Consider the following 12,180-nt stretch of genomic DNA (forward strand, 5'->3'; position numbering starts at 1 on the left):
TTCATTAAAAAAAATTGTGTTAATATTGTTTATTACAATAAGCATTAAATAATACATAAATTAATTTATTACACAGTTTTCGCTCCGGTATGCGTCTTCATATGCACCACCAAGCGGAATTTATGAGTGAAAGATTTAAAACAGACCTCACACTTGTGCGGCCTGGCTCCATTATGCGTGTTCATGTGCGCATCCAAATGTATGAACGACTTAAAGCATATGTCACACTTGTGCAACTCTTGTCCGGTGTGAGTCTTCTTGTGCTTCGTAAGCTGAGATTTATATATGAATGCCTTCAAGCAAACCGCACATTTGTACGGCTTGGCTCCGGTGTGTATGTGCGTGTGCTGGACCAAAGAACTCCTGTGGGAGAACGACTTTGAGCACACCTCACATGTGTGACTCTTGTCGCCGGTGTGTGTCTTCATATGCTCGGCCAGGGTGTACTTGTGGGTATACGATTTAGGACAGAGTTCGCATTTGTGCGGACCGGTCCCGTTGTGAATGTTCATATGTTTGACTAGGGAGTTCTTGTACACAAAGGATTTTGTGCATATTTCGCATTTGTGCGCTTTCTCGCCGGTGTGGGTGATCATGTGAGGTACTAGATTGGATTTGGAGGTGAACGACTGTGAACATATTTCGCATTTGTACGGCTTGGCTCCGGTGTGGACGTGCATGTGTTGGTCCAGAGAGCTCTTGTGCGTGAACGATTTGAGGCATATTTCGCATTTGTGCGGTTTCTCACCAGTGTGCCTCTTCATGTGCACCACCAGGCTGGATTTGCGGGTGAACGACTTTGAGCAGACGTCGCAGTCGTAGATGTTGGCTCCGGTGTGCACGTTCATGTGTTTGGCCAGAGTGTATTTGCACAGGAAGGATTTAGGGCAGATTTCGCAAGTGTGTTGTTTTTCCCCGGTGTGTATGTTCATGTGCACCACCAGTTTGCATTTTGATATGAAGGATTTTGTGCAGATCTCGCATCGGTGCAGCTTCTCACCGGTGTGCACCTTCATATGCGCTAGCAGATTACCTTTCCAAGTGAAGGACTTGGTGCAGAGTTTGCATTTGTGCGGTCTTTCTCCAGTGTGTGTCTTCATATGTCCCGCAAGGCGAGATTTAAATGTGAACGGCTTTGAACATATTTCGCATTTGTAAGGACTAGCTCCGGTGTGAATGTTCGTGTGTTCTACCAAAGAGTATTTGTAGGTGAAAGATTTGAGACATATTTCACATCTATGAACTTTATTTGATGCGGTCATATCTTTTATAGCTTTCGATGAACTTTCGATAGTCGTAGACTCGACAATTTTTTTTTGATCGTCTTTCCAAATCAAATCGTCAAGGATGACTTCTTCCGTTTTGATGTTGCAAGACTCGGCTTTTCTAAGTCTTTGTGTTTTATCACTTTGAGTGCAAAGGTTTTTAAAATGGGTCAAAGATCTCAGACTGGATTCGCATGATAGGCATATTATTTCTGGAAGTGTATGATCTCTTTCAACCTGTAAAAAAGCTATAATTTTATATGTGAATACTTGAACAAAATACAATCTATGATGTTTTACAGTTTATTTTCCATTTGTTTATGGTAATTCCAAGGCCTAAAATAGGTATTTCAATTAATGAACCTGAAGCCGACAGCAGCTCCAAAGTCGTTGCACCAGTAAAGTAGAATTGTCAAAAATGGAGATGGAAGATAAAGTTGACGCATAATTGAGACAGATTCGACACTCCATCTCGTCTTTCTAAACGTCAAAATATTGCTCTAACCTACAAATAATGACAGCCATGGATACCAATTATTTGGAACTTGACGTTTAATCATTGCCACTACCCAAAATCGCAAATTCAATGTCTACATTAGCTCTATATGTTATAAAAAATTATAATGCACTATTTCTTAACGTACAAATAATTTAAATAAACTTACATAGTAATTACGATTATTATTTTATTTTAATATTGATGTCATTTTTGAAAAAAAAAAGCATCTCTAATGACAGAATCGTATGAAATAACAAATGCAGATAGGGAATCGTATGAAATAACAAATGCAGATAGGGAAGTTCCAATTTTTGAAGAGAGAAGTCTTTTTAACGTTTTCAAGTTTTATTTTTGTCGCCGTATTCCAAATCGTCTTGCAATGGCGCCGTCGACACCAACAGTATTTACTAACAATATTTACAGTATTTTCCGTATCCTGTTCCGAAATAGCAACCACAGGTTGCTATATAGCAGAGTATCGCAACGTGTGTGCCGCGGCACACGTAGAAGCGTATAGCCCCATATAGATTTAACGCGTGCGAGCGAGATAGTGTGTGAGGGTTGCGTGGCTCTGCTATATAGGAACTGGATATGGAAAATATTTTAAGTAAATACTATCCCATATGGTTAGCTGACAACTCGTTCACAGATTTTCCGTAAACCAAGGACACGCTCCAGGCATTACGTATACGGCCATCTCTTTCTCAGCCCGTCTGTTCACCAAGATCTCGTTAACTGACGCGACGCTCTAGCCATTACGTATGCGGCCATCTCTTTCACATACCGTCTGTTCACCGATAACAGATTGCACTGTAACCTGATAACCTGCAAATAGCCCATAATTTGCAGATATAGTACCTGCAAATAACCAATAATTTGCAGATACAGTACCTGCAAATAGCCAATAATTCGCAGATACAGTACCTGCAAATAGCCACAACCAAAAATATATGTATACAGTATACATATATTTTTTTATACTTTTTTTGTTTTGTTTTTTACCTAAATTAATCCTTTTTGCTTAATTTTCTACTGTTACTCACCATAATCTACTATTATTTACGAATTTGTCATTATTTTTCGTTTTGTATTGTTATTTTTTTTCTGTTTTATTGGCCTTCATAGCAATTTCCATTTTTCATGCTATTTGAAGAAACTTATAATTGGCTTATGTTTAGAGATCCGTATTTTGGGCATATGTTTTTGTCAATTTTAGCATTTTCATTTTGCATTTTAGCGTTTTACGGTGTGGCGGCTCGCTTATACGACATGGTCGAGTTTGGTTGCCTTCCTGCGAGTGGGAACCAACTCGGCTGGGTTCGGAGAGCTACTACTCACTCGGTCTTCAACTGTCATATAATAAACACGTGCATTAACATGCCAGTCGTCTCATACGTTCATCCTCCATACTGGTGACCCCCGACATCGAGCCACGCAGCCTCGATCAATTTCAACATGCCGCTCATCCCTGCCTCGCCGAGCCAGGCTACCCGCTACCAGCTACCCGCCGCGCCCCCATCGCCATCAACACGCGTCGCGGCCCGCGGGTGACAATAAACGAGCAGACACGGCTACCTACCTACCGACGTCCAGCCACAACGTCGATGACAGGTGCTTAAAAAAATGGGGGAGCGAATGAGACGACGATCTTGACAGCTGGATGTGGAGTCATGCGCGATCCACTACACATAGAACGGTCATCCAGCACCACAAGACATACACCACCTCAGCACCATCATCATCATCATCATCAAGGCCCCGTCCGTCCCCACGAGCGTCGTCACGCCGAGACGGGCGGTAGCGCTACAACACCTCCACGAGCCACAACGACTCACAGTCCAGCTTGGAGTATCATCAACCACATCGATGCCCCTGCCGCCCCCGCCGCCCCACCAACCGACATCAGCCTCGGAAGAGCGGCGCCGCCGCAGCATCGCATCGCATCGGCGCGACCATCGAACCACCCACCGTCCTGCTCGCGACGTCACCGCCCTCGAATCTACCGACCATTCAGGGCGGTACACCTATGTACAAAGCGGATGACCCACGTCAACAATTTTTTTCTCCCCACGTAATAATTTTTTCTCTTTGTGTAACAATAATTTTTTTCTTTTGGTAAAATTTGTTTCTTTGTAATTTAAGTATCGCTGATGCTGGGGGGGGAGTGATGTGGCGGCTCGCTTATACGACATGGTCGAGTTTGGTTGCCTTCCTGCGAGTGGGAACCAACTCGGCTGGGTTCGGAGAGCTACTACTCACTCGGTCTTCAGCTGTCATATAATAAACACGTGCATTAACATGCCAGTCGTCTCATTCGTTCATCCTCCATAACGGCATTAAAAATGTTCAATTTAGCATCTTATTTTTATGAAGAGTATAATTTTAAATAATAAAAAATTTCGATGAATTTTAATAAAATTTATATACATATTATACAATTTAAAGACAACACAAGCATTAATAATAATAATAGAAAAATTCAAAAATGTTTTGTAAATTAAAATTACAATGAAAAAAACATGAATATAAAAATACAAAGACAAAAAATATGAATATAAAAATATAATACCAATTAAAATTTATTAAAACTTAACATGGAGCATATTTCTACAGATTCTTTTTTGAGATTCGTGCGACGATCGGTAACAATTATATTGTATTTACTAAAATACCATCAGCATCCACACTATTGATGGGACCAGTGGCGGACTGGCTATACAAGCGAACATGCCCGATGGCATTTGGGCCCCACTATCTGTTAGAAAATATGGGCCCTCAGTAAAATTAAATAACTTTTTAACTACTTCATGTGTGTAAAAATGTATAGGATATTGCACTTTGGGACCTAAAGTTTGGGTATTTTAACAAAACGAATTTCTTACGATATACACAAACAATTAATACCTGCTTTAACAGCCCAAGGATCGGTTAACTTTTTTTTATTAGGCTCGAAATGTAAGTTTCAACATTTGCGTGGGCCCTTTTGCCGGGCCCATTTCCAACCTCAAGATTATGTATATGTACATACATATATACCAATACCTATGTAACAACTACATACTGAAATAAAAATGGGAATAAACAAATTTCTGTGAATAATATAAACTGAATTGCTTGAAACAATTTTGATAGGACGATTCATCATCAACCAGCGATTTAAATTTACTTCATAATAGTATTTAATTATACTTCGACGATATAGTAAGATTTAAATAGACAATTTTAAACAGTTTCCGAATATAAAATCTATTCCTAATCTAGACACAACCATGTATACAGAAATATAGGATAGGGGCCCCCTCCCCAAAATCCCGATTTTCGATTAACATTAACTGAAAATATTATGCATTTTTTTTCAGGGACGTAATAGGGGGGCGCTCACCCCCCTAAATTAAGGAATAGTGTGAATTTAGAAAATATTATGAATTTAACAACTAATGAGATACTATGGATCTATGAATGCTACGTTTATTTCTTATGTATGTTACTTTTGGGTAACTGATAAAATAATCGCTGCTATGTGTTTGAAAAAAAAAGGTTTTATTATTTCGAAACAAGTATATTTTGGTTTTTAAGTGGTATGCCTTGGGTAAAATTCTTAGAAATTGTTCATCCTATGGAGCGAATCGTTAGAAAGGTCCCCTTTACTTTATTTTGTCTCAAAAACAGATGTGTAACGTTTATTTTTCCGAAAGTTCGTATATTTTTTGTTTCAAAAAAGGTTTTAAATTAATATTTTACTGAATCGGTTAAATCACAAATGATTTTATTTCTCGTATTTTTATTTTATTTGCAGACGTCCATTCTCTCACAAAACAACGAATGAAATGGATTTTATAAGGTCAGTTAAGTTTCTTTCCAAAGTCACCCACTTAAATGTCAACCAGCAAAACTATAATAGAAGATATAAGAGAAAGAAACTAAAAATAATAAAAATTACCATTATTATACTCAGTTCGTATGATTTATATAAATCGTCATATGGGAGGCGTATGGAGCAAAACGACGGAATTTTTGAAGACGCGACTATTTAATATGACGGTTGGGAAGGAAGTAAAGTAGCGGCGAACCAACATGGCCGAGTTGGTCCCAGCTCACAGGATGGTGGCTAAAACTCGAGCATGTCGTAGAGCAATCAAAAAGTTGCCATGAATAATTTGCTCGGTGGAGTTATCAATTTTGCGCACCAAGGACGAAAGATGTTGATACACTTTCAAGATAAATTTAAATTATGTGAAATTTAAAAAAAAAAAGTATTTGCGACCAATTTTTCGAGCAGTTTTCTTGCGACCAATTCTTGTGTGACGGGATCCGCGCGAGCGGTTATCCTGTTAGCGATTCACATTTGACAAATAACCCTAGATGATAGATTCGGTTGAAATTTTTATGGACCGTGCCTGATGTGTACGTATAAATATGTGCATATGTACATGTATATATTTTTATTTTATACCAGGAAGGCCTAACAGGTAACCCCAATGCGCCTTCATGGCCAGAAACATTGTACATTTGATACAAATATTATTAGTACAAAGTACATAAATACATTCGTAAATACATAACTATCCAGAGACATATATGGTCAAATTTGTAAATTTGCAGCATTTGACACTTTCAATGCTGAGCCCGAATCTGTTGTTTTCGTGCGATGCTGATATTTTATAAAATAGCTCTGTCCCACAAAATTACTTCGAACGCGCGTCTACCTGCACCTTGCATAAAGCACGCTATACATTACCTATATTTTTTTTGTTCGTATAATTAGCAAATAATATAATGATATTTAAAAATAATAAAACACTTTAATTTATGTTTTAACAAATATATTTTTTTAATAAAAATTGCATAAAATAATGGTAAAAAAAACTTGTATGTAATTAAAATTTTTGTCGTCATACGACCTAAAACATTTGGTTTGTACATTCCATACAATAAAAGAGAGTGGCTTTTCTTCTCCTATCGTTCACTCCAGCAATTGTTGCACCGTCTTCTTTTGGTTTTTTCCTGCTGGTCTTTGTCACAAAAACTGGGAAGATGATGACGATGAAGATTTTGTTTTGGGGGACACCCTACTAATGTTTCTATTATTTGCAGCCTAAAATCGTATAAAGACATTTTCTTTGTATTGTGCGTATTATACATGTAATAAGAATTTAATAACATTGTCTGAAATAGATGTGTGCCTAATGTTTTGTACCATCTTAAAGTTTTTCTTCTACATGGGTAGTAGGCTAACATCTAATCGTGGTAATCTACTCCGCCCAAAAATTTATTATATGTACTGAATTATCAAATTGGGTTTTTCTACAAACATTGCCTTGGCGATTGGTTACCTGTGTAGACACCCCATTAAATTCCGGGGAAATCGTCAAAATCTCTCGACAATCTTTCCATTTGGTAATGCATATTCCCTTTGGAGTATATTGCATCACGGATTCATTTTTTTTTAATTTTTTATTTACAACCGCTACTGGATTATACATATTTCCGATTCACCCTCAGTGTTCCAGTAACATAGGAGTCGCGAATTAATTAAAATACAGCCCGGATAAATGTAAAAACGGATGAATGTCTCAAACGAAAGTTGAGCTAAGACTGAATGTACTTTTCCTATGATATCCCGTAAAAAAGAACTTGTGGTTTTTCCCTAATTTCGAAAAGGTAGCGTAAAAGTCCACAATTGCTAAAAGGTATTGCATGATGTTTTCACCATTACAAAACACGCCCGGCGAATCGAGGGTGGCTACGTAAATTTTGTGATCACGACAGGCGAGTCATCAGCACCCAACGGGTTAAACAATTCAGCAAAATTCAGTATATACATATAATGGGGATGAACGAATGAGACGACCGGCATGTTAATGCACGTGTTTATTATATGACAGCTGAAGACAGAGTGAGTAGTGGCTCTCCGAACCCAGCCGAGTTGGTTCCCACTCGCAGGAAGGCAACCAAACTCGACCATGTCGTATAAGCGAGCCGCCACAATATCAATTAAGATTCACATAGACATGTATGATCAAATTTGTAAATTTGCAGCATTTTATACAATTCAGCGAAATTTGTGATTCCCTTAAACTCGAGATTTTGCGAGAAAATGTGTAAGGTTGCCAATATTTTGGAACCGTTTCAATGAAAATTGGCAAACAATGATAGGAAACGATCGACCTGGAGTTACAAATCCAAGGTGTGGCTAGCAGAAACCAGAGGGATTTGAATCCGTGACATTATATGGTAACCACTAGTCTATTCTGCTGGTTAGATTGTCATTTAAAAAAATCGTGTTAATATTGTTTATTACCAAAATCATTAACCTTTTGAGTGCTGATATAATTTTTTGTTGAATGCCCACCACGCTGAGAATTTCGCCAACATTTCCAACTAGAATTATTTAGAAATCCAATAGAAAGCAGGTATAAAAATTGTAGCTAATCCAAACAAACCTAGATAAATACCGCAGAGGATTTCGAGTTTTGTAAAGGCGTGTTTAGACTCTCTAATATATCTTTCAACAATATAAAATTAACAAAAGAAGTCTATTAATGAATGTATTTTTCCAAAACTAGTTCCATCTTCTTCATTGTTTTTAAAATGTAATGCTCACATAGATGGGCCCTGAAGCGTAATTTTGGTCGGAGATCTTGTCGTCACTAACTGAGGGGTGTGGGGGGTTGAACTAGCGGGGAAGTTTTTTCCCTACGACGCAGCGGTCGTCGTTTTTTTCACCACTTCCCCGCAGTTAAACCCCCCGCACCCCTCAGTTAGTGACGACAAGATCTTCGCATATCTATCGACAAGATCTCCGCAATCGACTTTCCTACTTAGAAGCTAACTACCTACTGAGAGTTGGACCATACACTACTTTGTTTGTGCATGGTCCAAAAGGGTGACCGGTTTAGAGCGTGAAGGCGTATCTATGGTATTGTTGCGTAGGGGTGGGTGGAGGATCCAAGTAAAAGGCCAAAAGTCGTCTCACAGCATTTATTGATGATTAAGGAGATGTATTGCCAGTGTTCAGTCCAGAATGACCTGATATCGCCTACGACCTGATATCGCCTACGTACCGCCTTATAAAGGGTAGATCTCTCAGGACGCCTAATCTGTTTACCTGTTGTATAGTCACGTATTCGGATATGTATTTCCACGACATTGGGTCTCCCCGTACCGATTCTGAGAAATAACTAATAACGGTCATTGTTTAGCCTAAATGCACTTAGAGTCCAGATATAATTCTTGGAAGTAAGTGCGCTCAATTCACTCAATCCGCGGCGTACGTAACAGTATTATATATCTATGAATGCTCACAATCTAAATGCCAAGCCACAATCTAAAACACTCGGCAGTTAGCGATCTCCATCAAAAAATTCTGCTACGGTTATAAATTCAGAAATTTCGGTATAAACCAGTCTTATAAACATTGACACGGATTACACGATCCACATTCAATGCTACCTGGAAAGGCTTAGCGAGTAGTATTCTTGTATCGGCGTATTTCAGGCTCATGGACTTGTTGGCATAATTCCGATCGGCGTTCAAAGGGTTAAATAGTATACATAAATTAATTAAATACAGTTTAGACCAGTGGTTCTCAGGCGAAATTTTACCGTGGCCGCACAGGTGATAATAATGGTCTCATGGAAATGTCTGGTGGCCGCACCAAATTTAATCAAATAAATTAAAGTTACAAAAAAAGTGGATCAATTTATTCATAAAATAAAAGAAATTCTAACATTTTGGTATCTATTTATTTAATAATAATGCAAATGGAAATTGCTCAATACTCCTTTCTTCCAATGCAAGCCGCATTGCTGCTTCTAAGTTTGCGTCTGTCAGTTGGTTTATAAATTTGTTTTTAATAAAGTGCATTACATTGAATGATCTTTCGCAATATACGGTAGTGGGAAAAATAGACAATATTAATAAAGCAATTGTTGCCAAATCTTTATATTGGTTTGTTTCATTGTCAACGTATATTTCCGACCGAAATATTATTAAAATGGTTATTAATTACTTGATCATGACTAATTTCTGATAATAAATATTTTACGTTAGCCCAGTTAATTAATCTCAATACTGAAAATGATTTTAATCTATTTTGTAGTACAATGAAATTTTCATTTGTCATCATAATAAAAGGGGAAGATACAAAAGAAACAGTTTTAAAAAAATTCAATTCTTCGAACCTTTTATCAAGTTCCAGATTCAGAGGTTTAAAACACTCTTTTATTTTAAGTTTTAATTTTAATTTTGAAGTTGTGTCTGTCATCTTATCTATCAAATCCATTGAAGTAGAATGGGTAGAAGCGCTCTCAGCTTCCAAAAATGTTGCTACTAAAACTCCGTGCAGACGGAGATTTCGGCTGTTTTTCTCAGTTGCAGTAGAATCTCTTTGAAATAGGCTCTACTAGTGAAATTGTGTGGTAGTATTAGTTCGAAAAAGTCCGAACATCTGTATGTGCACGTGCTAGATGTTCGGACCAGCCTCACTCATTGAAAAACAGTTATTATTACTTTATCTACATTGAAGTAGTATGCATAGAATTGCTCTCAGCCCCTAAAAATGTAGCCACAAAAAATCCGTGTGCCCGGAGATGTCAGCTATTTTGTCCACTCTTTTGTCTCTCTTCTGACTTTCCGTCTCTCTCTTCGATGGCTCGCTTTTAAGCGATACTTTTGTTAGGAATGACTATTATATACATTATACTTCAATGATCAAATCACTAACAGAAGATAAAATTGAAAAATTGTCATTTTCAACTTCTGTCACAAGGCTTTTCGCTATATTTTTTAGTTTGTCAATGATGAGCATGGTATCTATTATTGTTAAGTTACTTTTTTGTAATTTTTAAATTATATTTAAGTTTTTTAAAATATTAGTTTTATTTACTATTAAGTCGCTGGTGGCCGCAGTAAAATCCACCAGTGGCCGCACTTGAGAACCACTGGTTTAGACTCTGTTGTGCGACTTCATATGCAACACCAGGTGGGGTTTACGAGTGAACGATTTAAAACAGACGTCACACTCGTGTGGCCTGGCTCCGTTATGCGTGTTCAAATGCACGTACGACTTTAAACGTTTATCACACTTGCGCAGCTCGTGAATCATCTTGTGCTTCGCAAGCTGAGATTTGTATATGAAAGCCTTCAAACAAATCGCACATTTGTGTGGCTTGGTTCTGTTGTGTGTGCGTATGTGGTAGGCAAAAGAAGTCCTGTGAAAGAACGACTTTGAGCACACCTCACATTTGTAAGTCGTGTCGCCGGCGTGTCTCTTCATATGCTCGGACAGGGTATACTTGTCTTTGTACAATTTTGTACAGAGTTCGCATTTGTGCAGACGAGTGCCGGTGTGAGCGTTTATATGTTTGACCAGGTTGGTTTTGTACACGAAGGACTTGGCGCAAACATCGCATTTGTACAGCTTGTCTCCGGTGTGAAGCCACGTGTGATGGTCCAGAGTGTACTTGTGCACGAACGATTCGGTGCATATTTTGCACCTGTGCGGTTTTTCGCCGGTGTGCTTCTTCATGTGCACCACCAGGCTGGGTTTGCGGGTGTACGACTTGGAGCAGACGTCGCAGTTGAAGATGTGGGGTCCGGTGTGCACCTTCATGTGTTTGGACAAGTTGTATTTGCGCCCGAAGGATTTGGAGCAGATTTCGCAAGTGTGTTTTCTTCCCGTGTGCATGTTCATGTGCGCCAACATATTGTATTTTGAAATGAAGGATTTCGGGCAGAGCTCGCATTGGTGCAGCTTTTCACCGGTGTGCACCTTCATATGCATCAGCATATTGCTTTTCCAAGAGAAGGTCTTGGGGCAGAGTCCGCATTTGTGTGGTTTTTCTCCAGTGTGCGTCATCATATGTAACGCGAGGTGAGATTTAAAATTGAACGGCTTCAAACATATTTCGCATGTGTGGGCTTTGTTGGAAACTTTCGATACATTTTCAACAGACGTAGACTCGACAATTTTTGAACTCTTTTGATCATCCCAAATTAAATCGTCAACGATGACTTCTTCCGTTTTGATGTTGCAAGACTCGGCGTTTCTTAGTCTTTGTGTTTTGTCACTTTGAGTGCAAACGGTCTTAAAATGGGTCAAAGATGTCAGATTGGATTCGCAAGACAGACATATTGTTTCTGGAAGTGTATGATCTCTTTCAACCTGTAAAAAGACTGTAATTTTATTTGTGAATACGTGAATGAAATAAAATCTATGAAGCTTCATATGTATTTTGTTTTCTACTTTAGTTTATGGTAATTCCTAGTCCTAAAATAGGTATGTCACTGATTGAACCTGAAGCCGAAAGCAGCTCCAAAGTCGTTGCACCAATAAAGTAGAATTGTCAAAAATGGAGAAGGAAGATAAAGTTGATGCATAATTGAGACAGATTCGACACTCCATCTCGTCTTTCT

The 12,180-nt window shown here is 38.4% G+C and overlaps 3 protein-coding genes across 3 annotated transcripts in view; 2 read left to right on the plus strand and 1 right to left on the minus strand.

Moving 5' to 3' along the window:
- LOC143912989 (dipeptidyl peptidase 9) overlaps positions 1-12,180 on the plus strand; it is a 557,546-nt gene that overhangs the window by 250,110 nt on the left and 295,256 nt on the right. The window lies entirely within an intron of this gene.
- LOC143912538 (uncharacterized) lies at positions 69-11,992 on the minus strand. The gene is made up of 6 exons (XM_077431824.1): positions 10,718-11,992; positions 7,306-7,411; positions 7,098-7,234; positions 6,686-6,833; positions 2,549-2,622; positions 69-1,502 (listed from the first exon to the last, which is right to left on the minus strand). The coding sequence occupies exons 1-6, from the start codon at positions 11,990-11,992 to the stop codon at positions 69-71; spliced, it is 3,174 nt and encodes a 1,057-aa protein (XP_077287950.1).
- LOC143913041 (uncharacterized) overlaps positions 3,002-12,180 on the plus strand; it is a 478,228-nt gene continuing 469,049 nt past the window's right edge. The window contains exons 1-2 of the mRNA XM_077432554.1: positions 3,002-3,835; positions 3,907-4,097. Coding sequence (XP_077288680.1) covers positions 3,435-3,835; positions 3,907-4,045 — 540 coding nt within the window. The 5' untranslated portion in view covers positions 3,002-3,434 and the 3' untranslated portion in view covers positions 4,046-4,097. The remainder of the gene's footprint in view (positions 3,836-3,906; positions 4,098-12,180) is intronic.

The sequence above is a fragment of the Arctopsyche grandis genome, chromosome 6 (genome assembly GCF_051622035.1).
Source record: "Arctopsyche grandis isolate Sample6627 chromosome 6, ASM5162203v2, whole genome shotgun sequence".
NCBI lineage: Eukaryota > Metazoa > Arthropoda > Insecta > Trichoptera > Hydropsychidae > Arctopsyche > Arctopsyche grandis.

Excerpts from the sequence above, each read along its gene's own strand:
- LOC143912538 (XM_077431824.1), bottom strand. The coding sequence starts at position 11,992 with ATGAAGCTTCATAGATTTTATTTCATTCACGTATTCACAAATAAAATT. Across the intron at positions 7,235-7,305 it reads TTTTTACATTTATCCGGGCT|TAGCGGTTGTAAATAAAAAA; the intron begins GTATTTTAATTA and ends TGTATAATCCAG. Across the intron at positions 1,503-2,548 it reads CTGTTATCGGTGAACAGACG|GTTGAAAGAGATCATACACT; the intron begins GTATGTGAAAGA and ends GCTTTTTTACAG.